The sequence below is a fragment of the Lontra canadensis genome, unplaced genomic scaffold, assembly GCF_010015895.1.
Source record: "Lontra canadensis isolate GAN:19392208 unplaced genomic scaffold, GSC_riverotter_1.0 scaffold171, whole genome shotgun sequence".
NCBI lineage: Eukaryota > Metazoa > Chordata > Mammalia > Carnivora > Mustelidae > Lontra > Lontra canadensis.
Window position 1 is genome coordinate 2,174,804 of NW_022631165.1, and position 27,998 is coordinate 2,202,801.

The 27,998-nt window shown below is 55.8% G+C and overlaps 2 protein-coding genes across 12 annotated transcripts; one reads left to right on the top strand and one right to left on the bottom strand.

Moving 5' to 3' along the window:
* The first annotated feature begins 3,065 nt into the window (after positions 1-3,065).
* Positions 3,066-8,873, top strand: ELOB (elongin B). Of its 2 annotated transcripts, none has more exons than XM_032845916.1 (4): positions 3,066-3,285; positions 4,833-4,967; positions 6,054-6,159; positions 8,704-8,873. In XM_032845916.1, the coding sequence occupies exons 2-4, from the start codon at positions 4,845-4,847 to the stop codon at positions 8,814-8,816; spliced, it is 342 nt and encodes a 113-aa protein (XP_032701807.1). In that variant the 5' UTR covers positions 3,066-3,285; positions 4,833-4,844; the 3' UTR covers positions 8,817-8,873. The 2 variants fall into 2 exon arrangements, with proteins under 2 accessions (XP_032701807.1, XP_032701806.1); XM_032845915.1 differs by lacking the exon at positions 3,066-3,285 and adding an exon at positions 4,591-4,677.
* Positions 8,874-9,364: 491 nt separating this feature from the next.
* SRRM2 (serine/arginine repetitive matrix 2) lies at positions 9,365-27,891 on the bottom strand. 10 transcript variants are annotated; one of them, XM_032845908.1, is made up of 15 exons: positions 27,687-27,888; positions 24,168-24,439; positions 23,193-23,300; positions 22,845-23,009; positions 22,586-22,663; positions 21,663-21,722; positions 21,526-21,558; positions 21,273-21,323; positions 21,007-21,099; positions 20,161-20,350; positions 12,456-19,153; positions 11,429-11,713; positions 10,233-10,346; positions 10,016-10,126; positions 9,365-9,923 (listed from the first exon to the last, which is right to left on the bottom strand). In XM_032845908.1, exons 2-15 carry the CDS (start codon positions 24,407-24,409, stop codon positions 9,914-9,916), a joined length of 8,238 nt encoding a protein of 2,745 aa, XP_032701799.1. In that variant the 5' UTR covers positions 24,410-24,439; positions 27,687-27,888; the 3' UTR covers positions 9,365-9,913. The 10 variants fall into 10 exon arrangements, 9 of the variants coding, with proteins under 9 accessions (XP_032701799.1, XP_032701798.1, XP_032701796.1 ...); XM_032845907.1 differs by having other exon boundaries at positions 10,016-10,123; positions 21,663-21,725; XM_032845905.1 differs by having other exon boundaries at positions 21,663-21,725.
* Between the last annotated feature and the right edge of the window lie 107 nt (positions 27,892-27,998).

A 27,998-nucleotide genomic window follows, 5' to 3' on the forward strand; every position in this document is an offset into this window, starting at 1 on the left:
AGGCTGCTCCGTGAGTGGTGGTCATTTCCGACAGAGCAATAGAAAACGAGTAGAGACCTCGCCCCCCTGCAGGAGAGGTGCCCCCGAGGTCTGGGTGGGCCAGCCCTAGGCTCTAAAAGGCTCAGGAGCCTGGGATACCTAGCCCCATGCCCTCTATCCAGGGAGGGCTGGGAGGCCCTAGACAGGCCTGGCCAGAGCTTCAGCCGTGCTAGTTTCTGTGGCGGGGCCCCTTGCTGGGGAGAGTCTGCGGCTGTGTCCCGGCTGTGGCGAAGACCCCCACGCCCAGGACCGCCCCCTGCCACCTGCATCTGGAAACCAGGTGAGGCCCCTTGCAGCTCCCTGCCCACCCTTGTGTGACTGGGACCTGGTTCCTGTGCCCTCCCTCCCGTCTGCTCATTGGCGGGTGGAAGACCGACCATCCCAGTAGATACAGCTCAGTGTTTGCAGAAAGATCAAGAAACTGAGCAAAACCTGGGAACCCCAAAGCCTAATCTTTGGGGCTAACAGGGTCAGTGGGGCCAGGAGACCTGGAGGAGGCCATCATCAAAGATGTGGCCCCAGGGGTGGGTGGGGGGAGCGCAGGACCGATTCTCGCCTCCTCCTTTCCCTCCCAGGAGAGAAGGAAGGTAGGCGCACCAGGCCGGGCGGGCAGGGTGGGCCCACAGAGGGCTCCAGACTGCATTCTCCCTGCGCCGAGCGTCTTCCGTCCAGGGAAGCGCTCCACTGTCCTTGGGGGATGGCTATTGGGGAGCAGGGTGTCCAGAATGGGGCATGGCTATGGGCACGTCCGCAAGGGGACCCCGGTGGCCCCTACTGGGTGATGCTGGCCATCCTCGTTCCCTCCCTCAGCCTGTAGCCAGCTAAGGGACCTTCCCCAGGATGCCTCCCAAAGCGCCGAGATGGGCACAAGCCAGGGGCTGGGAGCCGGCCTGCCTCAGCCGAGGACCTGCTGCGACTGGGGGAGTGGGTCCGCACTCCAAGGGCCCCGCGTTTCTGAAGGGTAACCTAGGAGCTCAACGGGAGAGTCCGGAGTTGGAGGGGCGGGAGCTGGGCTGGAGGGGAGGGGTCCGCACATGCCAACACATCAGCTGCTTCTCATGAAGCCCTTACCAGATGCCACGCGGAGGGCTTTGCTGCACCGCCGCGTGGGAAATCACCTGATACCCATCAATCAGACGAAGAAACTGAGGCCCCAAGTCATGCAACGGGTAGATGGTAGGCTGGGATTGGCCCAGGCGGTCTGACTCTGTGGGCAGCTGGGGATGGGAGGGCGGAGGTTCCAATCCCCTTTACTCTCTCCGCTTGCTTCCCCACAGCGCAGGGGCTCCGGGCCCCCTTTCTCTCTGCTCCTTCCTGCTGTGTGTTGGTCCGCAAGGTCAGTGGGGGTGTTGGGGGGCGTGGGGAGTGATGTGACCTGCTAGGTGACAGGCCGGGAGGCTGTGCCCCCAGGAGGGGAGCACCAGGTCGCCCAGGGTGGTCCTGGGGAGTCCCGGGCAAGGGGGACGCTGGGCTCCCCTGTAAGGCAGGCATTTCCCAGCTGCCCTGCTGCTCCAGCTGGTGATGCTGCAGCCAGCTGGCCTAGGCCCTCTCAAGACCGCTGACGTGGCCTCGGTTTCCCCTTCTGTCTTCTGACTTGACACTGCTCGCCCTCTCGTGGTGGCCGGGAGGGCTGAGAAGACGGCTAAGGCCCTCACCTGCGGGGCATGTCCTGGCTGCGCTAAGAACACCCACGGGGCCTCCTCCTGTTCACTTTCGCCAACGTGGGGACAGGCCCAGAGAGGTTAAGGGGCATGTTGGGCAGGCCCCCCACCCTCCTTGCCACCTCCCCTAGGCTGGGTGACCTCTCACAGCGGGGACCGCTGTAATCAGACACCAGTCATCACCCAAACCCCAGCACTGGGCTGCGTGTTAGTTCCGTAACGCCCCCAAGTGCCCTGCAGAGTCCAACTGTGTATCCGCTTCGTGGATGGGAAAGCAGGTTAAGGCTCAGGGCCTTGCTGGAGTTACCAAGCTGATGTTTGAACCCAGACGGGCTGCTGGAGGGTGGGCGGAGACAGACATGATCTTTGGAGGGATGGAGTGTGGGCCCACTCAGGGTGACTCCTGGTAGGCATCCTGAGCTGTGACACCGGCCGGGACAAACCTAATAAGGCAGGTATCTAGGTGGCAAGAGTGCACACGTTAGGGACAACGGGCCGGGGTGCAGCTGGGACAGAACATGGTGGGCGGAGAGGAGGCCCCTCCTTTCCCCACACCCGAGCTCCCATCTGAGAACCTCCTTGGCCCCCACGGTCCCCACAGTCCCCACGCCTCCCCTGCCGCACGCTCTCCTTCCTCAGCAGTACAGGATTTAAAGCCCCCAAATCTCTATACACAGAGAGGCTGAGATGAAGATGGAAATCTTTGGCCTGAGCCAAGGATGCGCCACAGCCTCCTGAGGTCACCCAGGGATGGGGGAGTTAGCGGGGAGCCACAGCCACTGGATCAGGGAGGGAAGAGTCACAGGAGGGGAAAGGACTTCAGGGGGCTCTGGAGGAGGCAGAGGCTAGAAGTAAAAAATAATCATTTTGGTTATAGTTTTAGAAACACCTACTGAGTACCAATTCTTTATTTTAAAAAAGATTTCATTAGAGAATATGAGCAGGGGGGAGGGGCAGAAGGAGAAGCAGGCTGCCCGCTGAGCAGAGAGCCCAATGAGCAGTTTGGGGCTCCATCCCAGGACCCTGGGGATCACCACCCCAGCCAAAGGCAGACGCTCAACCAAGCCCCCCGGGTACCCCCAGTACCGATTCTTGATGAAAATCCATGAACTTTATAAACAGCTGTTCTCTCCTCTTAAAGACGAGGAAACTGGGCTTTCATGACCTTAACTGTCCAAAGCGGCACAGGCTGCACCGGGACGGAGGACTTGAATCCCCCGGTGGTCTGAACACCAAGCCCAGCCCGGGGAAAATTAGTCAAAGGAAACCTCGTTTAGAACGCAGTCGGGAGGACAGCAGGGGGCGCTGTCAGCTTTCTCGCTCATCAGCTGCGGCCCCCACGGGGAGAGTCGCACCCCCGGGCAGGTGCACGCGGCCTGACTACCCCAGCTGGAGGAAGGCAACAGCCCAGCCAATGAGAAGCCACTACTAGAACTCACTTTATTCCAGTTAACTTTTTCGTTTGCAACAGCCCTCCCGGTTTCGCCTTTCCTGTTACCAGAGTTTCTCTCCCTCGTTCTGCCGACTTGCCTACGGTTTTGCTGCAGCTTGCTCGTCCTGGCTTGTAACTCTCCGCTTTCCCCAGGTAAGCCCAGTTTCACTGGTAAAATAACCGGCAGCTTTATTTTCTTCAGGGTAATAGTTGTTAGTCACAGCTTGGTTCACGGCCAAGGCAGCAGCAGCTTCGGCTTCTAACCACTCTCAAGAATCATCACATCGCAGCCCCCAACATCGGCAGCGCTGTTTGGCATGCAGGGCCACCCACCGGCTCCCTGGGTGCCCCGGCATGGGGGACACGAGCCGTGAGCGACCCAGCTGAGGCTCTGTCCCTCCCAGTACTGGCTATGGGAGAGACAACACCTCTTGCCCTTGCTCTAGTGTAAGTGCTACCTGGGGCAAGGCAGAACAGTGACCCAAGGACAAGGCCTGCGCTGTTGGTAGGGAAGCCCCCTGCAAGGACAGCCAGCCAGGGAAACCAAGTCTAGGGGTCCTTCCAGAACCCCAGTGCACGGAGCCAGCCAAGGCCCCTGGGCTGGGGGGCTCCTCCTTCCTCCTCCCCTGGGGAGCGAGCACCAACTTTGGCGAAGGCTTAGGGCATTTAAAAAAAAAGATTTTATTTGTCAAAGAGCGAGCGAGCAAGCGAGAGATCACAAGCAGGGGGAGACTGCGGAGGCAGCAGACTCCCCGCTGAGCAAAGAGCCCAGTGGGGGGTCTGGATCCCAGCAGAAAACAGACCTTAACTTACTGAGCCACGCAGTCCCCCGGAGCCTTAGGACATTTTCCCTGGGAGTTCCCCCAGCCCACCCCCTCCCCCAACACCCACGGGCAGCTTCCTAGGGTCCTTCCCGGCCACAAAGCCCAGGCAAGGCTGGCGGTGGAAATGGGGACAGCCCACCCATGAGGGCTGCCGGAAGAGCCGGAATTATCACCCCCTCAAAATGGCGGCCAGGGAGCCCCTCAATTAGGAGACCTCCCTCCCCACACACACCAGCCCAGGCGTCGTTGAGACGCGAAAGTCCTGCACCCCGATGACCAAGATGCACCGCATTCACTGACCCTCCCTGGGATGTGGGGCTACTATACACTCGCCACGTCAGTCCCCAACGTTCCCCGCCATCGGGCCGATGCTGCGCCCAGACCACCCCCCAACTGCTACCGGAGGGGTGGGGGTAGGGCTCAGCTTTGCCACTCCCAAGATGGCGCCGCCACCTGCCGCGCGGGACCCCGGCCGCACGCCCACCAGGCCACGGCGCCGAGATGGCGGCCGGACATGCAGTCGGATCGAGCGGCTGGCTCGCATCACTTAAAATGGCGGCGGTGGCGACGGCGGCGGCGGCGGCGGCGGCGGGGCCGCAGGGCGCGAGGCACGCTGGGGCGGGGCGCGAGGCACGCTGGGGCGAGCCGCGCGGGCTGCCGGGAACGGGGCGGAGCGCGGCCGCGCCGGCGCGTCGAGGGGGTACAGGCAGCCGCCGCGATGGTGAGCGGGTGCGGGGGGAGGGGCGGCGGGCCGGGGCCGGCGGAGGTCGACGGGGGTCGGTGGGCCGCGCGGGGTGGGGGTGGGGACGGCCAGCGGCGGGGGAGCGGTGGGGGGGGGTGCCGGGCTCGGCGCTCACGCCGGCCCGCCGCCCCCAGGACGTGTTCCTCATGATCCGGCGCCACAAGACCACCATCTTCACGGACGCCAAGGAGTCGAGTACCGTGTTCGAGCTGAAGCGCATCGTCGAGGGCATCCTCAAGCGGCCGCCCGACGAGCAGCGGCTGTACAAGGTGCGGCCCGGGGCAGGCGGGGGCGGGCGCTGCGGGGCTGCCGCGTCGTTGGTGTAAACAGTGGCCGGAACTCCCCCGCGTGGAGGCGAGGCGGCGCCGGCGCTCGGTGGAGGGGCGGCCCCGGGGGTCGCGCGGGGGCCCGGCGGCGCGTCTCATCCCCGCAGCGGAGGGCTGGGGAAACTGAGGCTGGGCGAGGCGGCCGCTCAGCCCAAGGTCAGCGGCAGAGCCGGGGTTTGAACCCCGTTGCCTTTAGGGCCCCATGGGCCCGTCGGAAGCGCACCCCTTCAGCTCCACTCCTGGCTGCCGACAAGCACAGGGGGTCGGAGTGAGTAGCGGCCCCGCAGGCCTCCGCCAGCGAGCGCATTGTCCCCACGCTCCTGCCGGTGCTCTGAAAGCCCGTCCTCCCCCCTCAAACCCACTGCAGTTAAGTAGCGAAGATGGCTTGGGGCTTCGGGTTTCCATGGGGCAGTCCGTCCTCTTGGCCCGATTCGGGCGTCCAGCATGGCGCCCCTCTCCTGGGGGCCCTGGTCTGACTCTCGCTGGAGCGTGGGAAGTGGGAAACTGGCCTTTGCTTCCAGACCGAGCCTGGGTTCGTCTCTGAAAGCCCCTTCTGCCGGGCGTCCAGGGACGCTTCCCTGCTGCCTGTGCTGCCTTCCGTGTTTTCTGGGGGTGCCCGGCAAGTTGGGAATTCCGGGAATTCCCAGCTTTATTACCAATAAAGAAACGGCACATCAAAAAGCTCGACCGTTTTGTCCAAGGTCGCAGAGCTGGGATTCAAATGAGCTCTGCCCATGGACAGTCTGGGTCACGGACTCTTGAAATTAGGATCACCTGGAGCCTTGGATTAGAATCACCTGGAGACTCGGGAGGGAAAAAGATTCTTCACTGGTAGCCTGGAAGGTTCTGATTGGAAAGTGTTGTGTGTGGCCCTGTGAATTGTGTTTGCTGTGTTCTGGGGGTGGTCCTGGGCCCCACCTGGGGCCATCTATCTTCCCTCTTCTGACTTTCAGGGTATTTGCTGACCAGGGAAGTCTTTGGGACCCACCCCTCCTGGGGCCTCTCCCAACACCCTGCCTCTCTCCTCAGGATGACCAGCTTCTGGATGACGGCAAGACGCTGGGAGAGTGCGGCTTCACCAGCCAGACGGCCCGGCCGCAGGCCCCCGCCACTGTAGGGCTGGCCTTCCGAGCAGGTGAGCAGGGCCGCCAGGCCGGGCGGGGACAGCCAAAGGAAGGGGTCACCGGGGAGCCCGCTGTCGCTCCTCCCAGCCTCAATGGCAGTGTCTTCCTAGGCCACAAAGCGCGGTCAGTGTCTCGTGACCGTGTATTTGTTTCTTGGCAAGATTATAAAAAAAAAAAAGCAGAGATGTTTGTAGAAATTGAAGCTTATTTCATGAAGGTTTCAAACAGTCCGAGCCATGCTCCCAGCTTGTGTGTGCAGAGCTCTTAGCGAGTTCTGGGTCCTGTAGTCTGCGTTCTGTTTCCATTTTTCCATTTAATACTCAGTCCCCACTTTGGAGACTGGAAACTGAGGCAGTCCCCTGGGGAGCTGCGGTCCAGATGCAGACTGCGGGGACCTGGCCTGAGCTGAGCACCATGCCCGGCAGTGTTTGCAGCCATCACAGCCCTCCAGCATCTCCACCCGCACGCTTGTGTTGTGCCCATTTTAAGGATGAGTAACTGAGCCTGGGCAAGTGAGGTCACTTCTGGAATTCATGTGTCTGCCTGCCCCAGGGACTGTGTTCTCATGAACCACATGCCCCTTGCCCAGTGTTTAGAAACTCAAGGGTGGGGGTGGGTCACTGCCCTCCAGTACACCCTCTTCTCCGAAGAGAGAGAGGTTTGAATTTTCGTGTCTCTAGAAACTTGAACAGGGGTTGTTTTCACAGCCGTGGACTTGGCCTTGTGTGGATGGCTGCGTAGACTCAGGTGATTAGTGATTTTTCTGCCTTCTTAGGAGAAAACTGTAGTGAGGCCTGAGGAAGGCGCGTACCACCTTAGCCACTGTCGGATTTCATGAGGGTCACTGTGCCGGGCCTCAGCAGCTCTGTCCTTGGGCGCTTACTTCGTGCCTCCCGTCCTCCTAGCCGGAGTTCCCGACTCCAGAGTGGCGTGTGGCGCTCAGGCCAGCCTCACAGGTGGTGCGAGCCCCCACACACCCCTGGCCTTGGCCTGAGGGTGCTCAGCAGATGCGTATCCAAGGGGCCTCTCCCGTGGGTCCCCTCTGACCCTCTCGGTGACGTGAAGGCAGGCACACAGCTGGTGCAGACTTTGTACAGGGGTGCGCTTGGCAGGGGGTTAGGTGGGGGGACGGCGCATCTCCCATTCTGCTTCCTAAGCGTGGGCTCGGCTGCATTCCCCCCGGGGTTCCCCGGCCTCTCGAGGGCAGGCGTCTCCTGCAGGCTTGTGGGGACTCTTGGGGAGATGTCGTCGGCCAGTTTTGTCCGCCAAGAGCTCAGGACAGAGGGAGGGCATTTGTTTTTCCCATGACCCCCTTAAGGCATTGAATATGAGGGTGACTAGCCCCTAGGCGGTGTCACCACTGGGACAGGTGATTGTTGTCTTGATAGAGGACACAGTGTGGACCGGACTAGATGTTCTTTCCTCCTTTGGGCTACTTTTGTTGCGAAAATGCCCTTTGCGTGGGTAAGTGTTTTCCTTAGAGTTTTTGGAAGGGCAAGACAGAACTTTCCAGCGCAAATGGCTGCTCAACTCAAGTGTTAAAGGGCGGTTTCCAGATTTAGCTAATCAAAAATGGAATTGTGAACGAAGGCAAGAATGGTCACTGCAGATTTGTGGCTTGGAAGATGAACTAGTTAAGCTGAGCCAGGGTCCAGTTCGGCACTGCTGACCTCTGGGGGTCAGGCCATTGGGTGTGCACGGCAGGGTGATTAGCATCTCTGGCCACTAGGAGAGAAGGCCACCTGCCCACTCGGCCAAGTTGTCACTGCCAGATGTGGGCAGCTGTCCTGGGTCGCCTCACTGGTTGAGAACCTGAGCCAGGGGGGAGAGAAGTCTCCCGGTTGGAAGTGGGGCTTATCTGCTCTGCTGAGGTGACAGAAACCAGAGGGGGCTTTCTGGAGCTACTGTTCCAGTGGGGGAAGCAGCTTGGTTGGTCAAGGCCATTGTGGCGAAGCGGTAGGGAAGTGCCGCTGAAGCGACACACGTGTTGGGATGCAGTGACGATCTACGTAGAGAGGCTGGGGAGGGCTTCTCTGACAAGTGAGGTTTGGGTTGTCCCCTTGAATCCCCCCAACCAGCCAGAGTGACAGGCTTGGGCCCAGCAAATACAAAGTCCCCGAGGCAGGAGAGCACTTGATGTGGGAACACAGGAGACAGGTGGACAGAGGGCAACGGACTTGAGATATTTTATTCAGAGCGTGACGGGAAGCCACTGCAAGGCTTTACACAAGGAAGAACAGTCTGGTTTGAACCTAAAAATCCGTACTTGGTAGAGAGGCGTGAAAGGGACAAGGAGATGGTGGAGCTTCTGGGTGGGGGAGACAGATGGGCAGGGGTCCCCACAGCGTCCCTAGTGGGTATAAAGGGGGAGGCAGAGGACTCAACCATGGGGATGGCGGGTGGGCAGTCCGGGCTGGGCATGGGGGGGGGGGGGGGGGACGCGATTCTAGTAGGATCACGGAGGAGACGCACTTTGCAGAGGTGGGGAAGTCAGAGGACCCCAGAAGCTGGTGCTAACCGCTCCCTCCAGCTCTCTCAACCCCCCTGTCCACCAGATGAAGCTTTTGAGGCTCTGCGCATCGAGCCCTTCTCCAGCCCACCTGAGCTGCCCGATGTGATGAAGCCACAGGACTCAGGAAGCAGCGCCAATGAACAAGCGGTGCAGTGAGAGGGCCCCGGGCCCGCCCCAGTGCCCCCCCCAATAAAAGAGAGATTTGGGTGTCTGCCTGGTTGCTGCCTTTTTCTGCGCACCTTCTCCCGCTGCAGGCATCGCCTTCCCCGGGATGGGTCCGCACCCCTGCGAGACCCAACCTCCGCCCCTCGCTGCTAAGGCCACCTTCAGAGACCACAAGCTCTGTGGTCCCAGCCATCCACCCCCAGCCCAGCCTGCCCCTCTGAGGCCACCACAGGGGCCTGGGAGGAACCCAGAGCCCGCAGGCCAGCCTTCTGCTCAGCCTGGAGACCCAAGCTTTGAGGCCTTGTTCCTCTCGTGAGTTCCCGCCAGTAGGCAGGCTCACGGCAGCTTCTGAGAGGTAAGGACAAGCCAGGAGCCAAAGGAAGCTGGAGCCAGTGCGCTGGCTTTAGACTGGGCTCCACAGAGGACCCAAAGCCTAGAGCTGCCCAACACAGGTCCTCGGAGGCCGTAAGAATGCACAGGGGGTGGGGGGGCGGTCAGTAGAACAGCTCTCACCCCTAATAAACCATCTATAGACCCAATTCCTGCATTTCTCATTTTTATTTGACAGAAAAAGTTGCTCTTGCTGTACAGATTTTAAAAAACCAAAATGCCTTTAAGAAACGTGAAGAAAAGTTGGGGGAGGAGCCACGACGTCACTGGGGGGGCAGCAGGGGGCAACTCATTTCCACTCCTGCCCCTTCCTTCCAGGAATACCTCACGCAAGTTCCCAAATTCCAAAGCACTGCCCCCCAGGAACTTAGGGTTAAAAGGGGGCATCACTGCCTCCCAGGCCCTTTCTAACTCAAGACCAGGGTGTCCCCAACTGTATCCTCCCCTCCCACAACTCCCATTCTCATTCCCACCCACCCCCAAACCCCCCAAAACGTGAACCAGGAAAAACTCACAGAGATTAACATTTCACAGGAACAAAGAAAAAAGGGAGGGAAGAGAGCGCCCTCCCCCAAGATGCTGCCAGGGTTCAAAGGGGGGCAGACATGGACCCCTCCCCATGGCTCTGCTGGGGAAAGGGGACACTCCCTGCAGCTCCAGAACTTAGGGTGTGGTGGAGTCCCCCCCGCCCCAAAGATTCAAGGAGACCTGCAACAGAAAAAAGGACAGTCAGTGCCGAGACCAGCCAGCGCGGGGGCACACAGAAGGGGACCTGGCGCTGGAGCGCCAGGAGGACCCACCTGGAGGAGCGGTGCCGCACGGGACGGGGGCTGGGTGTCTCCCTCCTGCGCTTGTGGCCCGGGGAGCGGCTGTCCCCACGCTGGCCTCTGCGGGAACCCCGTTCGCCGCTGCTGCAACACCGAAATGACATCAGACCACGCGCAAGGCAACACCAACCCCCGGCACCTTTGGGCCGCGAAACTTCACGGGGCCGCGCCGGTCCGACGGAGGCCTTACCTCTGCTGGTCCCGTGGCGAGGGCTGGGGTGAGGGGCGGCGGCGCTCCGCAGGGGAGTAGCTGAGGGACCGAGAGTCTCGGAGGGAGTCTATTGGCTTCCGGGGGCTACGGGACCTGGGGAGCAGAGTAAGTCCCCATAGCACCGCAGTCTTCCAAAGCCACCAGCCGGCACTCAGGACCACCCCCCAGGTCCTGACCACCAAACCTCATACCACACAGGGCCAGCCTCAGACCCACCTTTGTCTGCTCACTCACCCATCCGCCCGCACACCATCCACCGAGTGCCCCAGTGGGCAGGGCACGGGGTGCAGCGGGGGAGGCACAGATAAAGAGAGTCCCTGCCCTTGGAGGGGCTCGGTCTGGTGGGGGAGGAAGGCCAAGGGAGGCCCACTTGGCCCCGTGTATGGGAAGCAGCCCCACAAGGACCGGTGTACGTGGGGCTGGGGACCCGGGGGAAGGGGAAGTGGGGCGGGGTAGTCTTCTCGAAGGTGCTGTTTGAGCGGAGTCTTGCAGAACGAGGAGTTCACCAGGCGGACAAGGGAATTCCAGGCAGAAGGAACAGCATGTCCAAAGGCATGGGGTTCTCCTTAGACTGCAAGGCGCGGGTGTGGCTGGAGCACAGGGCATGTGTGGGGGCGGGAGGAGAGGAGAACACAGGGCAGGCGAGGCCAGTTGGCGAAGAGCCTCGCGCGCCACTCCCGCAGAGGTGGGGCTTTATCCTGCAGGCCACGGGGCGTCCCGGAAGGATTTGTGGAGTGGAGGGAAGTAGCCAGATGTGCGTTTTAGAAAGATCCCTCTGGCTACGTGTGGAAGAGAATGGCGTGGAGGCAGGGAGACAGGGAAGAGGCTGTGGACAGAGTCGGGAGAAGATGACGGTGGCCAGACCGGAGCCCTGGCAGGAGCAACGGGGAGACTTAAAAGCTCGTATCCCTGGGACCTCGGAGCAGGGAGCAGGGAGCAGGCGCCGTGTCAGGGGCAGGGAGAGGCCGGAACCTAGGCCTCCACGACTTGGACCAGAGCACCCACTCGGATGGTGCAGCCTTTTGCCACAGCAGGGCACCACGAAGGTGGCAGGGAGAGGAGAGCCCGACTCCTCCCGCAGAACCAGACACCACAGTCCGCCTGAGACTCCCGGCAGGGACTGCACACCCAGGGTCTCCCCCCACCCCTTCCAGCTCAAGCCGGGCAGCACTCACCTCCGCTCGCCAGGGGGCGGCTTCTTGGGGCTTGCAGGTTTGGGCAAGACCTGAGGGCCAGGCTTAGCAGGGGAGGGGGAGGAAGTAGAAGAGGAGGAGGAGGAGGACGAGGAGGAGGAAGAGGAAGAGGACGACGAGGAGGACGAGGAGGAGGAGGACGAGGAGGACGAGGAGGAGGAGCTGGAACTGGAGCTACTAGAGCGCCTCTTCCTCTTGGCTGGCGTCGGCTCCTGAGGACGTCCCTCTCGAGCAGCCTCCTTTGGGGCTGGCGCGGGGCTGGGCACCCTGCGGGAGAAGCAGAGTGTCACAAGGAGACAAGCCGCCCCAGCCCCAGCCCTACCTTCCTTGGCCTGGAGGAACGGCAGTGGGGGAGGGGTGCCGCAGAGAGGCCCTGCGCGCTGTCCAGGCTGAGCGCCAGTGAGTGCGTCCTCTGGAGAGCAGTGGCCCCGAGCTGACCCAACCTCTGCTAACACAAGCGACAGGCCGGGGCCCGCAGCACAAGGGATCAAGGCTAAACCTCAAGAATGTCCCTGATGGAGGAATAAAGCCCCTGGGCTCAGGTGTGGAAGTCGAGCAGGGTGGTCTCCTTCCACGGAGAGCCACAGTCTGGGGAGGCCCCTGCGTGTGCGCGGGTTGGCTGGGGGAGGGGCCGTCCTGCCTGGAGGCAGGGAGAGGGACGGGATGACCTCTGAAGATCCTTCCAGCCCAGGGAGTTCCTCTTGAGGTCTAACTGCCATCCCTCCTGCTGTAAAATTAAGTCCATTTCCTCTAGTTCTGTCCTCTGTAGAGACGGAAAACTCATCATTATCCTCTAGAGAATGAACCTTTGGAGACTTTTATGTGACCCGCTCCTCCTCCCCCTCCCACTGCCCCCACCCCAGCATTCTCTTCTACCCCCGGCTTAAGGGTCAAGGTCCCCACACCTCCTTCAAAGAGCAGAATCTCTGGATGGGGCTTCTCCCTCCCCCCAGCCAAGCACCCCCAAAACCTGCCCCGTAGAAACAGTTCTGAGAGCCCAGCCCCTCACCTCTTCAGTGCTACCTCTGGTTGAGCAGGAAGGCTAGAGCCCTCTGAGTCGCTGGAACTGGAACCAGAAGAGGAGGAGGAGGAAGAGGACGATGAAGACGACGACGACGAAGAGGAACTGGAGGAGGAGGAGGAGGAGGAACTCCGCCGCTCCTTTGCCGGCTGCAGGGCGGCCAGTGCAGAAGGCTGCTGGGCCCCAGTGGAGGCCGGTGGTTCCCCACCCTCAGGATGGGACATCCCAGGGACAGGGCCAGAGAGCATGCCGTTGTGGTCACCAGCAGAGGACGTGGTCTTGGCCACTGTCCCAGAGGAAAGGGACTGAGACCCTGCTACAGGGGTGGTCTGGGCAAGCAGAGCTCGGGACTGGTCACAAAAAGCAGATGGCACAGGGGACCTAGGTCTATCCTGAGCTGGAGGGAGAACACACTGCGAGGGAGCCTGGACCATTCTAGAGCCAGGAGACGGAGCCCGCTCAGAGGTCATTCTAGACTGGCTCAGGGCAGATGGTGGGGTTCTGGAGCCTGGGCCTCCCGGCGGGGTTCTGGATCTGGCTCTGTCGAGAAGCGGTGGTGAGGTTCTGCCACTAACACGCTCGTAGGCAGACAGGGGCACCCTGGGGCTGGTAAGGTTTGCACCAGACAAGGCTGGAGCCATTCTAGCACTGGTGAGGCTTGCAGGTGCCAAGGCAGGAGGGGTTCTTGAGCTGGCCATATTCACAGGAGCTGTGGCATGTGCAGATCTAGGACCCACCAGGTTTGCAGGGGCTGCGGCCTGGGGTGTTCTGGAGCTGGAGGGGTAGTTTGCAGCAGCTGGGGATGTGCCAGAACTGGTGAGACTCAAAGCCGCCAAGGCAGCTGGGGTTCTGGCTCCTGCTAGGTTCACAGCTGGGGCTGTAGGGGTGCGAGGGTCAGCAAGGTTCACAGCAGAAGGTGCCACGGCTGTTCTGGGACTGGCCAAGTTCATGGCTGCTGCGGCAGCTGGTGTTCTCGAATCAGCCAGATTCACTGCCGCTGGTATGGCAGGTGTCCTGGCACTGGCCAGGTTCATGGCTGCTGCAGAGGCTGCAGGAATCCTACTGGCAAGGCTAGCAGCTGGGGCCGTTCTGAGACTCATAAGAGGCACTGGAGCTGGAACCTGGGACATTCTTGCAGCAAGGCCAGCAGCAGACATGGATGGAGGCGGCCGAGCAGTGCCAAGACTGATGGCTGTCAGGGCAAGTGCAATCCTTGACTGCGCATGATTTTCTGGCACAGATGTTCTTGGGTGATCAGGAATTCGGGGACCTGGACCATCCATCATAGAGCCACCAGCCTGCTGCAGGACAGACATGGGTGTTCTAGAGCTGCCAAGGGGTTCGAGCATTCCAGGTGATCGACAGCGGTCCAGAGGTGTTGGTGACATGCTAGGACGACTAAAGCAGCTCATTCTGGAGCTACTGAGTGCTACTGGAGGTGTCCGAGAGCCAGAATGATTCCTTGTTGCCGGAGGACTAGCAGAACGCGAACGGTCAGAACTACTTCCAGACGCAGAACGCCTTCGGATGGCAGGAGGAGATCTTGTTAAGGACCGTTTGCCCCGAGTTGTTCGCGGAGTACGGGACCTAGAACGGCGGCGGATGGCAAGTGGAGAGCGACTTCGAGAACGTTTGCGTGGCAACAGTGGGGTCCGAGACCTAGAGCGGCGCCGAATAGCTGGAGGCGTTCGGGATCGAGATCGGCGGCGTGTCACTGGAGAGGTTCGAGAGCGGGACCTCCTGCGATTTACTGGAGACGTGCGAGATCTAGATCTCCTACGAGTAACTGGGGATGTTCTGGATCTCGATCTTCTGCGAGTAATAGATGTTCTGCTACGTGATCGCCTCCTGGTTACTGGTGGAGTCCTAGATCTAGACCTTCTTCGGGTCACTGGTGGAGTTCTAGAACGGGAGCGCCGGCGTGTTGGTGTTCTGGACCTCGAACGACGGCGGGTTACCGGTGGCGTTCTAGACCTGGATCGCCTTCGACTCACTGGGGATGCTCTGGATCGAGATCTTCGTCGAGTCACTGATGTCCTGGACCTTGATCGTCTCCGACTGACTGGTGAGGTTCGAGACCTGGACCGACGGCGGCTGACCAGAGGTGTTCTGGAGCGGGATCGCCGGTGAGTGGCAGGAGAGGCTCGAGACCTTGAACGTTTCCATGGGGCTGGTGAAGTGCGTGAGCGGGACCGCTTCCGACTGGTTGGGGGTGTCCGAGAACGGCCTCTTCGGCGCCGGGAAGAAGTTCGGGAACTCTCCTGCCGGGCAGGAGACCTCGAGTGGTAACCAGAGCCTCCCCTCCTCCGACGAGTGACCCGAGACCTTGACCGGCTCCGCTGTCTTCTCCGAGAGGTTGACTGAGAAGATCCAGATCTATCTCGACGTCGAGTCGTTCTGGTTTTCTCCCTTCTTGAGCGGGAACGGGACCTCTGGAGCCCACGAGGCTTTGGCGAAGGAGAACGGCCTCTCCTTGAGGTTGTCTTAGCACGTGGGGATGAAGCTGAGCGCCGGCGGCGTGAGGATCTTGACTTTTCAGCTGGCTCTGGGGAAGACACTGAAGGACTTCTTCGGCGTCTTGGGGGAGTTCTAGAACGGTCTGGTGAGGACGACGCAGAGCGGCTTCTACGAGAAAGTCTGGCCTTCCTGGTCAGTTCAGGAGACGATCGAGAGCTGCGACGGCGAGGTGGAGTACGGGACTTGGTCTTGGGCTCTGGTGAGGACCTAGAGCTTCTCCTAGCAGTTCTGGATTTGGGTGGGTGTTCTGGAGAGGACTCTGAACTGCTGCTTCCTTCAGGAGAAGGGCCTCTGCCTTTGCTTGATGAACCTGATCTGCTTCGTCTGGGAAGAGCCCGAAGGGCAGGAGTCTTGGGTTCAGGAGAGGAATCAGAACCACTCTGTGCCCTGGGTGCTGCTCTTGGCTTATCTTTAACTTCAGGAGATGAGCCAGATCTACTGCGCCGAGGAGAAGGGCGCGATTTGCTCTCGACCTCTGGAGATGATCCAGAGCGACTCCTCTCTCTGAGCGGCACTCGTATCTCAGCTTTAGAATCTGGAGAGGAGTCTGACTCACTTCTTTCTTGAGGGGATGCACTTGGTTTCCCATCAAGTTCTTGAGAAGATCCAGATCGACTTCTCTGACCAAGCGGAGTCCTAGCTACAGTCTTCTGTTCAACTGAGGATTCCGATCCACTTCTCTCTCTCTGGGGGGTGAGACACTTGTTGTTGAGCTCCGGGGACGATGGTGAACGACTTCTTGGTCTAGGAGTCTGAGGCAAAGCTTTTGGTTCTGGAGAAGAATCACATTCGCTTCTCCCCCTGGATGGTGTTCTAGGTATATCTTTCATTCCAGGAGAGGACCCAGACAGACTGTGTCTTGAGGGAGTCCCAGACCCATCTCTAAGTCCTGGAGAAGACCCAGACCTGCTTCTCCGTGAAGGGGTTCTGGGTAAGCCATCTTTCAGCTCAGGAGAGGCAGAGCTACTTCTTTCCCGTGACGGCGTTCTGGGTACTGCATCAAGTACTGGTGAGGAAACACTCTGATTCGAAGACATTCCCGCTTTTTCCACTGCATCTGGGGATAACTCAGAACTGCTGCGTCTAGAAGACCTTGTAGATTGTTCTTTAAGGTCTACAAATGGATCTGTCTCCAGCTGATTAGGAAAAGATCCATTCAAATCTTCCTTGACTTCAGGAGAAAACCCAGTATTCATTTCTGCAACAGCACTTGAGTTTCTAAATTCTAAAGGTGATCCAAAACTATTCTCCCTTGGGGGAGAGTTAGAGAGTTCTTTATGTTCTGGAGAAAAATGTGGCCCACTCCAAGTTGACGGCACTGCAGGGCCTTCTACTTCCAAGGAAGTCTGCGACTGGCTTTGGTCAAGAGTCAGAGACACAGTGGGTCTTTCTTCTATTTCAGGAGATGATTCAAAGTTACTCCCAGCCACTTCTTTAAGTTCTGGAGACAAATGGGAGAGGACCTGCTTTGAGGATTCTTCTGATTTCTCTACCACCTCCATTAATTCTTCATCTTGGCTTGGCTTAGCTAACACACTTTGGTCTTTTGGATCTGGAGATGATCCAACACCACCACCTCTTTCCCTTGATGGGGTTTTAGGCATCTCTCTGAGTACTGGTGAGGAATCAGGCTTGTCCTGCACTGGAAGAGGACTCAATTTGTCTCTTGGTCTAGGAGAGGACGCAGTCATCTCCTCCTGAAGGAATAAGACTGTTTTCTCTTTCGATTCAGAAGGCTCCAATCTACTCTGCCCCATAAGAGATTTAGAGTCCACTGCAGGATATGGGGAAGAGTCAGACTGAGACTTGCTCTGCTCAGGAGACATTCCAGATTTTAGCCTAGGACTTGACAATTCACTTCTTTCTTGTTTTGCCGGAGATTTGGGGGCCGGCTCAGTGATTGGAGATGAGGACCTGGACCGGCCACCTTTAAGAGGTGTCTGAGATTTGCTCTGCACAGATGGAGACTCAGAGTGACTCGGTTTCATTTCGGGACTTGAAGTATCAGACCTAGGGTCTGGCGAAGTTTGAGATTGTCCTTTCTGTTGCAAAGAGGCAGCAGCAAAATATAGCTCTCCTGGTGGCGTGTTAGCCTTTACTCCTGGACACAGAGAGAAGGATCCAGAACTTTGTGCTGTTAAGTCCTTCAATTTCTCTTGGGAACATGGTGACTTTGATCCACAAATATTGTGCCCCGATGGAGTTTGGGGCTTGGCCTTAGGGTATGGCGAAGTAGACCCTGAGTGACTTTGTCTTGGCGGTGTTCCAAGTTTCACTTTGGTATCTGGTGAGGAGGACCTAGAACGGCTGTGTCTTTGCAACAATCTAGCTTCCACCTTGGAGCAAGGAGACTCTGATCTGCTTTGCCTTGGAGGTGTTTTAGATGTCACCCTGCTAGGACTTGGAGAAGAGGAGCCAGAATGGCTTTGGACAGGTGACATGACTGCCTTCACTTTGGGTTGTGGAGATGATGACCCAGATCGGCTCCGTCTCGGAGATGTGCTAGATTTCACTCTAGGAGGAGAGGACCCAGAGCAGCTATGTCTCGAAGGGGTTGCAGATTTCACCTCAGGGTCAGGTGATGATTCTGAACGGCTCTGTATTTGTGGTGTTACAGATTGTTCATTTGCCTGGGAACTTGTTACAGACCCTTGCCTTGGTGGCGTTCCAGACTTCACTTTAGGTTGAGGAGATGAACTGGAACAACTTTGTCTTGATGGGGTTTTAGATTTCTGATTAGAAGGAGGAGAAGAACCAGAACGACTTCGCCTTGGTGGCGTTCTAGATTTAGCTTTTGGTTGGGATGATCCAGAGCGACTGCGCCTTGGTGGTGTCTGAGACTTCTGTTTAGGACACGGAGAGGACCCTGAAAGGCTTCGCCTCAAAGACAAGCGAGACTTTGCTTTGGACCGTGGTGAAGAGAGAGACCTACTCCGTCTTGAAGAAATGCGAGATTTTTTCATTTCTGGGCTCGAGTTAGACCTGCTCCTTCTCTGTGACGTTCTGGATTTGTTCTTCCGCTCTGAAGATGAACCAGATCTGCCTCTTCTTTGTGGTGTTCTAGAATGAGATCTTCCCCGTCTAACTACACTTCTACTATGAGATCTTCGTCTTGCAGGTGTCCTAGACCGAGACCGTCCTCGTCTTGCAGGTGTCCTAGACCGAGACCGTCCTCGTCTTGCAGGTGTTCTAGACCGAGATCTCCCTCTTCTGGCTGGGGTTCTAGAGCGTGACCTACCACGTCTTGCTGGGGTTCTAGAACGTGACCTGCCACTTCTCCTGGCTGGTGATCTGCTACGAGACCTCCGTCGTACTGGTGATCGGGTCCTAGACCTGCGCCTAGCAGGTGTTCTAGAGCGAGATCTGCCCCGCCGGGCTGGTGTTCTAGAGCGAGACCTACGCCTGGCGGGTGTTCTGGATCGTGATCTCCGCCTGGCGGGTGTTCTAGAGCGAGACCTGGCCCGACGGGCTGGCGTTCTAGAACGAGATCTGCCCCTAGTGGCTGGGGATCTAGAGTGTGACCTGCCTCGCCTCACAGATCTAGACCTGCCTCTTCTCTGGGTATTTCTGCTTCTAGACCAGCCTAGTCGCTGAGGAGACCTAGAGCGCCCACGTCGCTGGGGGCTTCTGGATCGTCCCCACCTCTGTGCAGACCGGGACCTACGCCACTGAGGGGACCGGGACCGAGAATGACCTCTCTTCGTAGGGGTTCGAGACCGAGAGCGTCCCCTCTTAGTAGTGGTAGGGCTACGGGACCTTCCTACCCTTCGAGAAGGGGTATGAGAATGTGACTTATCCCGCTTTGCCCGACCATGTGAACGACTCTTGGATGCGGGAGAAGAAGAAATCTCTCGGCGGGACCCAGGAGCTGGTGCAGGTTTAGGACTTTCAGGGGACGAGCTCGCATGTCGAGAAACTTTGGTAGGTTGAGGGGATGGTGGACAGCTCTCTGAAGAAGACTGGGCTGGTTTCTCAGGAGACTTAGGTAGTGAACGGCCCCTGGGTGGGGAAGCCTCAGATGGGGGGTTCACTGGCTCCTGACTTAAGGTGGTTGTTTCAAGGGGTTGTGGGGAGCCGCCATGTTGCTCAGCAAGGAGCAGAGTGGGAGCAGGTGGTTCTGGGCCTGTGCTGCTCCTTTCCGGAGAGGGGCTAAGTCGACCTGCAGATTTCTAAGAGTGGGAAAAAAAGTACGGATAGGAATGTAAGCACCAAAACTTCTTATCACCTGTAAAAGCGCAATGTCCTTCCCACTGAAATTTTTCTCTACACATCCTTATTACACCAACTGGTCCCTTTCCTCACCATAGGCCATCATTCATTAAAAGAAGATCATATAAAAAGACAGTGAAGATAACACAAAAATATGGACAAGCTGTCACTTTAAGTATTATTATCTATGAAAAAACGCAATACAAACAACTAATGCATGATACTGTGTAACAACCATAACAAAATGCTATGGAAACACTTTAAAAAAAAAAAAAAAAGGCACTTTTTAAAAATGGAGAAACAAAGCAGTTTCCCAAAATGGGATGCATCTGATTTCACCCTTGAAAAAGAATGCTAAAATAAAGAACAAAGGCAAAGATTTGAGAACAAGATTTATGTAAATAAGACGATGGTGAACTACAGAAAACAGACAGAAAATTTTTAAATATAAAACAAATTTTTCTAGCGATCCACCTTGTTTAGAAACCTAAATGTGGATGACATGGAAAATGGACAAAAAAGAATTTAGCGAAGAGCAATTTATGTAATAGCAAGAAAACATCGTGACTAAGGCTCAATGAGAATAACCACAGAATGACAGGTACTGAAAAGACAAATGTAGTAGTGTTTTCAAACTGCAGGCAGCAACCCAAGAGGTTGAAAACTCTTAATTAGCTACAGCCAGCATTTAGCAAAATAAAAAACTGGAGAGATCTCAAGGAGTAAAGCTAAATTTAAAAAAATAATAAATTTGCCCAAACTGTACATAAATTATAAAAGAATGCTGACGTAAAACCTATTAATAACCACTCAGGTTTGAAAAACATAATTTTAAAGAATGTGCAGATGAAAAAAGAACTTGATGAGAAATGCACAAAAGAGAACTAAATTCATTTTCAAAAACTTCACTTCACACACCCATCCTAAACCTGCAACCCAATAAACATCCATCAACTCACTAACATACCTCCTTGTCTTTGTCTTCATGCGGACTGCTAGGCTGCTTTGTAGAGGGCTCCGGGCTGCTAGGCTGCCCTGTGTTGGTGGTACCTGGTTCCTTAGAAGGTGCATCTCCCTCCCCTCGCCGCCCTGAAACGGGGGAAGGACTTCGCCCAGTCAAGGCAGTTGTATGGGTTTTTGCTGCTGCACTTCGAGACCTGAGGAAGGTAATTGAGGGCAGGGAAGAGGAAGGAAATCAGCTCAGGGAAGAACAAAATACCCCCTCCCCAGCTCCCATCCACCTTTCCGGACTGTACAAACCCTCTTCCAAAAAGCCTTCTCTTACACACATCACTCAAATTACTCATATGGAAATTCAAGTCCCAATTCACTTTGGTCTTTTTCTTCCCAAAACAGTCCCCAAAAAAACATTCTCCCTCTACCCCTTCATTCACCTCCCCCAACCTCCCCAAACCCTCCACCCTGCCCATTCCCTACCCACTTCATTCACAACTCACCTCTGAGCCCACCTCCTTCAGGAAGCCTTCCCCGATTAAGGAAGCCAGGGTAAGGATTCCTTCCTCCCCCAGACACCACGAACAAACCACCACCCCCCCTATTCTGGCAGTCCATATACATCAGAACAAAACAAAAAATAACAAAATAAACAAAAACAAAAACAAAAAAAAAAAAGAGAAGGGGAAATGTATATGTCTGTCCATCCTGTTGCTTTAGCCTGTCAGCTCCTAGAGGGCAGGGACCGTGTCTTCCGAATGGTCTGTGCAGCGCCTAGCACACCGTGGGCGCTCAATAAATATTAAATTGATTAACCCACAAGTCCCTCTCCCTCCCTTCCTCCTGGACCACCCCTTACCGACTACGGGAAGTATCAGAAGAGGAAGCAGAGTCAGCAGATGTTGAACGGTGGGCCCGGCGGCTCTTGGGGGCTGGTGTTGTACTTCGAGACCTGAAGGAAGGTCACCATAACTCACTGTCACACTTGTACTGCATCCTCCTCATCCATCTCTCAACCCTCCACCATCAGTCAAGGACATAAATTCTTCTCTATCCCCCACCAGGTAGCCTTTACCTACTTGCTAGGCCAATTAATTACCCTCCAATCCACACAAATTCACTCACCGCTTCCTCTTCTTGTCCTTAGATTTACGTTTGCTCTTTGGAGTGGGAGACCTGACAATATAAGTGAGATTATTAAAAATAATCATTTTAAAATAAAACCAAAATTGAAACTGGAAGAATCAGAGAAATTTTTAACAGTGCAAGATTGAAAAATTGAGCTAAATTCCAAGAAACCCCCTGGAGAACAGGCAAGGCCAATGGGGCTCACCATTCCATACGCCACTATGCCCCTTATGCCCCAAAAAACTCTTACCTATGCTTTCGTTTTTTGGATTCAGACTCTGACCTGTTAGAAGGGGAAGAGAAGAGGAAAAAAAAAAAAAATGAACCAATACCTCTGTCTGGACTCATCAAGCCTCTCCAATCACTCCACATACTCCCACATCATACCTGTGCTTCTTCTTCTTAGAGCTCTTCTTCCTCTCCCGTCGAGGAGAGCTGCTCTCTGACCTGCTAAAGATGGGTTTAAAAACAAAGTCATTCTGCTCAGCTCCTTCCCTCACCCTCCCACTTACAATTACCCCCAAAGGAGGCTTCTTTAAAAAAAAAAAAAAAAAAAAAAAAAAAAGGCACACCAGTTTCTCAGACTTATTCACTCTCCAAGAAGCATATCTCTAGCATAAAGCAACAAATCTCAAAATGAGAAAGAAAATACAATTTAAGATATTGCTGGTTAGGGGCGCCTGGGTGGCTCAGTGGATTAAGCCGCTGCCTTCGGCTCAGGTCATGATCTCAGGGTCCTGGGATCGAGTCCCACATCGGGCTCTCTGCTCAGCAGGGAGCCTGCTTCCCTCTCTCTCTCTGCCTGCCTCTCTGTCTACTTGTGATCTCTCTCTGTCAAATAAATAAATAAAATCTTTAAAAAAAAAAAAAAGATATTTCTGGTTAACTCTTAGTTGACAAAAATGCAGAATCAACCTTTCCGCACTGAAGAAACATACATATTCATTCCCCAACTGAAATCAGAATGGAAACTCCATCTCCCCCGATTCTTTTTAAAGATATTATTTGACAGAGAGAGAGATCACAAGTAGGCAGAAAGGCAGGCAGAGAGGCAGGCCTCTAGAGAGAGAGGGGGAAACAGGCTACCCATTGAACAGAGAGCCTAATGCGGGGCTTGATCCCAGGACCCTGAGATCATGACCTGAGCCGAAGGCAGAGGCTTAACCCACTGAGCCACCCGGGCACCTCCCATCTTCCCTGATTTATGTGACCACTCTCACCTGCTTCCAAGAACTCTCCATTTCCAGAAAGAGAAAGAAAACGACAGGATTGGTTCTCTGGCTACTAGAGTAACTTCCCAACTAACTTACCGTCCTCTATCTTTCTTCTTTTTTTTCTTCTTTTGCTTTGGGGTTGGTGAGCGGGAACTGCTGGACTCCCGGACAAGGCTTGGGGAAAGATGAAATGAAGCAGGGTTAAGTGCTACGACAAATTTTAAACATTTCAACTTCAAAACGACAGAATCTCAGCAGTTTGATAATAAACAGTCTAAAAAACCCCACAAAAACCAAAACCAGAGTACTCAGAATCAAGAAAAGGAGCTGGCATGGGTGTCTTGGCCTTAAGTACCTGTAAGGTTTAGGGGGCTCTGGAGCTGGTTGTTTAGCCTCTCGAGCACGACGCTGAGGATCAAAAGAGCTGCCGTCCACATAGGAATCGCTGATGCCAAAGGCAGCGCGGAGTCGCTCGTTTTTCTTCTCATTCAGTTCTGCCAACTGGTGAGTCTCAGTTACCCTGTGGGAAAAAGAAGGCCAAGGTCAGAACGAGTCAGCAAAGAGCAGAGTGATATTCACACAACTGTAGGCAGTCCAATGGGACTTGGAAAAGAAGATGAGGGCAGGGAAAAAGTACAAGATACGGAGGAGAATATAAACTACTTGGCGTCCAGAGGAAGTAAGTGACAGTGAAAACACTCACGCTGGCCTCTGTCCTGGGGTCTCTTCCTTGCCCCCAGGGTTCACATCCTTCTCCAGCAACATGAGTCGAAAAGTAGCCACTTTTTCCTGAATTTGCTGTTCCTCGTACCTAAAGAACAAATCCCTTCAGGGTTAAAGCTAGACTAAGCACTTTCCCCAGTCCCAGGTTTACAGCTTCCACATTCCCAGGAGGGTCCCTTCCCTTTCCATGCACACATAAAACTTTTCACTCACTGTCACCCAAAGGGCCTTTCTCTTAAATCTTTCTGATCTTTTCCTGTTATCTTTCTTCTGTCCACTGACTGTAGCCTCTAGAACAGTGGATTTTAAACATGCCACACTCCAGGGGCCAAAAGAGGAAAGTTAAGCAAGTTCTAGGTGCTCCTCCCCAACTTCAACAACAGGTATTTCCTGAGATTCCAAAAGTACATTGTGTAAAAAGGGTGCCACTGCTCAAGTTTGAAAACCACTGCTCTAAAAGGTCTTCTGCCTGACTGCACCCCCTTTCCAAAATTTCACTTCCCTACTCAACCCATGATCTCCTCTTATCCAGGTATTATTCCAGTTCCTGTTTTCCTGCCTTCAGTACGTTCCAAGGCCTCAATCCTTAAATCCATTTACCTTCCTCTTCTCTACCAATGACGACACCTGTCCGCTTATACCTCAACTCTTCTCCCTGGTTGGTACCTGCTTCCCCACCTCTCCCCTTAAAGCACATTTATGTTTCTCTCCGATTCCCTTCTTTCCCCACGTGTGTAATCCAGACTCCGAGGCTTCCTCCTGTCACAGTTTCCTCATCTCCCACTTTGAGCTGTCCCTTAACTCCTTCCCATTCACTAGCTCCTTTATCTCCTCCCCTCCCTTCAACTCCTCTCCAGGCCTCTTTCCAACCAGCCCTAAACGCCCTACGTCCCACCTGATTTCCCCCAGCTCTGCACTCACTCAGCGCTTGGCTCTCCCCCAGCCCTCCCCTCACCCCTGCTCTTCCATCATCTCCTCCAGCTCGAGGCATCGCAGCTCCACGCGCCGCTTGCGCTCGTGGTCCAGGATGTCAGGATTAGGCCGCTTCACCAGGGCAGCCTCCAGGCGCCGCAGTTCCTCCTCTCCCTTGTAGTCAGGCCGCTCACCCCGGCGGCCCCGCACCAGGGACAGGTTGCGCTGGACGTAGCCGTTGGTGCCGCTGCCCCGGGGCGTCGGCAGCCCGATCCCGTTGTACATGGCCCCGTGCCCGGGGGGGCACCACCGCTCCTGAGGGGGAGCGGGGAAACACGGGTCAGGCCCCTGACCCCAAACTAACCACTTACCACCACCCAAATCCTTGTTCTCCTTCATCCCTATTTCAGCATGAATCTCCGCACTAAACCTCCTTTAGCTGCATAATCCTCCTGGTCTAACAAAAACGCTTCCTCACCCTTCCCATACTCTGCACTAAAATCACAGCCCAGCTCTTACAGCCTTTTCCCCCAAAGGGCAAGAGCTATATTTCCATTTCTATATGCACCTAAATTTCTTCTTTTCCACACTAAAGAACAAGAAACCTGTTTCTCTCAAATTTCTCCACATTGCCTCTTTATTCTCCAGCTCCAGTAAGCACAAGAGAGGTCTCCACCAACTAATCTAATCCCTAACATCTGGTGTCTGACTGAGGCCTCCAAACAGGGAACCACCACCACCACAGATCTGTGGCAACGAAGGCCCACGGTCCAAGTTCAAAGATTCTTCTAAGAGCAGACCTGAGAATTTCAGACTACCCCGTCATGAAAACAAAACAGACCCCTATGTACCTGACCAGGGGGACCGACTGGCTCCTCATATAAGCCAAGCGTCCTGTACAGCCTCACACTGAAGAATAAAGGCCAGTATGCGTATCAGAAACACATGAACCTTGGATACATAATCCTCTTGTACTTTCCGTCCCAGAAGGAAGGGGCCATTTCTTGGATTCCAACTATTTACAAGCGCCTATCAACTGAGCCACCTGTATCTTATTCCTTTGATTTAATTGCCAACAGGATTTCTTACATGATTTGCAGCTCACCCAAGTCTCATTAGCTCCTCTTAAACATCACCTGTTTTTAACTCAATGCTCTGAATACATCAAATCAGCCCTCTCTGCTCCAACTGTTCCCATACGGTCTACATTCCTTGCCCTAAACTTACTCAGAAGCCGCCCCCCACTCTTTATACTCCCCCTTCACTAACAAATGTCAGCTTTCCCTATCAACCCCTGTATCTCACTCACTTCCTAGAGTTTCTCTTCCAGCCCTGCCTTATCCCTCTCAACTCATCTCCACACCTTCTACCACGTTCTCTCCTCTCAACCTGTCCCAACCTCCAGCATGGCTCAGAATGAGCCCTCATGCCCCCAATCTTCTGGTTACATTTCTTACTCACACATACTCTATTCCTTTTCCCTACTGTATACACTTTGTTTCTTCTCCAATCTCATCCTGTTGTAGACAACTTCACGAAGCGTAAATAAAAGGGGAAACTACCCCAAGGAACAAGTGGAGAGATTAAGAGAGATAAAATTGGATAAAAAAGACACGGTAGGTTTTGAAAATTCCAGAATAAAAAAACACCATACAAATACCTGGAAAAACATACTAAAGCAAACAACAACAAAAATTTAAGTACAGGGAGACACTGAATGGAAGGAAAATTGCCCAATTCCAGAACTACTCGTACCTCTATCCCCAAACGCTAAAGGCTGGGTCCTTGCCCAACCCCAGTAGCACTCAAGAGGGCTGAAAACAAAGAAAACTACACTAAGGTAAAGGAATCACAAATAAGGCTTAATCTAGGAAAAGAAAATGGAAATGCACAAAATAAGAAAAATCTCTTTACAACACACAAAAAATCAGTTTCTGTACCTTCCAACCTTCCCTTTTGCTTTCTCAACTACCAATCCTCCCCACCCTAAACCTAGGTCCTTCTTTGCCTCTCTAAAGCCCACCTAATTTCTGCCTCCCTTACAGAATGCTCTGACAGCCTAACCACTCACCCACACTTCCATACCTCACACAAAAATCCTCCCACTCCCTTAGAAGGGAAAACCAGTAGCTGCTAAAGGGGTTTTAAAACACAAGGAACTGGAGAACTTTTACGGAATCCCCCGCACAATAAACAGCCCACAGCTTCCGATGCAGTCCTCAAAACACTAAAAGAAAAGACCAAAGGGGAACACCCCCACACGCAGAAATCACCCAAACCAATTAACTTTATAAAACAGGAATTCCTAACCGGGCGCCGCACTGTGAGCATCCAAGTCACCCAGGCTGAAGTCAGAATAAAAAGAAGCTGCAAAGCAAGACAACAGGATTTCTTTTGTTGGGAAGTTAAAATCGCGACGCCAAACTAACAAAGAGATAGACGGCAACCTGGAAATCCAACAGACACTCCAGAAACGCACCAGAAACAAGGACGTGGGTGTGCGGGAAAACGGACCTAACACGGAAGCTCCTAAGAGGGCATTTCGGTAGCTGGGCAGACGCTGGGGGACCCCACAAATCCGAAATAGTAGCTCAACACGAGACCTAAAACCACACGCTTAAAAGGCAACGAGCCGCTCTTCCCGGTTTCTGGCACAGACGACATCTTAGCCGCGAGTGCGGACGAAGGCTCCGGAGGGCTGGGTGCCAAGTAATGCCTACACCGGCGCCCGGCGCCTTCTTCCCCAAAGAAGGGCTCCAACGGCCTCCCCGGCTTTAACACAACTTCCAAGACGACGATAAAAAGTGGAAAATTTTTTTAAAAATTAAGAAGAAAAGCACGCAGTCTGCCTTTACGCACCTGAGCCGAACGTGTTTCAAAAAAAAAAGAAAACCAAACCAAACCAAACCAAGGTTCGGAGCTCTCCTCGCCCTACCGGTTCGAGACCAACAGTAACGAGTCTGAAGGGCCCCCATACGCGGGGCACCGAGTCGAGGCCTCCTTGCGGCGGCGGAGCCGCCAAGGCCTATTTTCGGCCTTCAGGCATGGGGGAGGGGGCTGCGTGGCGCCAGGAGTCTGGGAGGCTCCGCGCCGGACCGCAAGCCCGCGGGAGGGACGGGGAAGCCAGAGGCCGGCGAGACTTGGGGGAAGAGATCCAGGAACAGAGTCCCGCCGCCGCCGCCGCCGCCGCCTCCCCGCCGAGAAAATGTCGGAAGGGGCAGCCGCGGGAGGGCCTCCTCGGCCGCACGCGTGGGGGAGGCGAGAAGCCGAGGCGCGCGCTCCCCCCTCCTCGCCGCGAGCGCGCGCGAACCCGAGAGCAGTCGGCGGCGCGAGCCGTTGCCATGGGGGAGGGGCAGAGCAGTAAAAGCCCGCGCGCGACAGGAACCGAAGGAAGGCGAGAGGGGGAGGGGAGGCAGGCAGGCGAGGGCGTCCGCATGAACTAGGGGCGGCGAGCGCGCGTGCGCGCGGCGGCCTGGACCGTTCTCCGCGCGCTTTGGCCTCGCGCCGGGGGCCGCCGCCCCTCCCCCACCCGGCTCAGCCGCGCGCTCCCTCACCCTCTCACCCGCCGCCGCCGCCGCCTCCGCCCGCCGCCTCCGAGGGGGAGAGGTGCTGCCGCTGCTCAAGCTCCCGAGTCCCTCAGGGCCTGGAGCTGCCGCCTCGCCTCGCCGGTCCGCCCGCCTCAGCCGACACCGACGCCTCCTCGCTTCCTCAGGGGCCGCAGCGGGCTCCGACTGCGCCACTCGCACCCCGCCTGGGCCACGCTGCACGTCAGCACGACCAGCTAAGCGCGTCAGCACGCACTTGCGCGCGTCGCAGGGCCCGCCGGGAACCGTAGTGCGCCCTGCGGCGTTGTGCGCAAGCGCCGAAGTCACAT

Excerpts from the sequence above, each read along its gene's own strand:
- SRRM2 (XM_032845905.1), bottom strand. The coding sequence starts at position 24,409 with ATGTACAACGGGATCGGGCTGCCGACGCCCCGGGGCAGCGGCACCAAC. Across the intron at positions 22,664-22,844 it reads GAGCCCCCTAAACCTTACAG|CCTTGTCCGGGAGTCCAGCA; the intron begins GTACTTAAGGCC and ends TCTTTCCCCAAG. Across the intron at positions 21,100-21,272 it reads AAGGACAAGAAGAGGAAGCG|GTCTCGAAGTACAACACCAG; the intron begins GTGAGTGAATTT and ends ACCTTCCTTCAG.
- ELOB (XM_032845915.1), top strand. Across the intron at positions 4,968-6,053 it reads ACGAGCAGCGGCTGTACAAG|GATGACCAGCTTCTGGATGA; the intron begins GTGCGGCCCGGG and ends CTCTCTCCTCAG. Across the intron at positions 6,160-8,703 it reads AGGGCTGGCCTTCCGAGCAG|ATGAAGCTTTTGAGGCTCTG; the intron begins GTGAGCAGGGCC and ends CCTGTCCACCAG.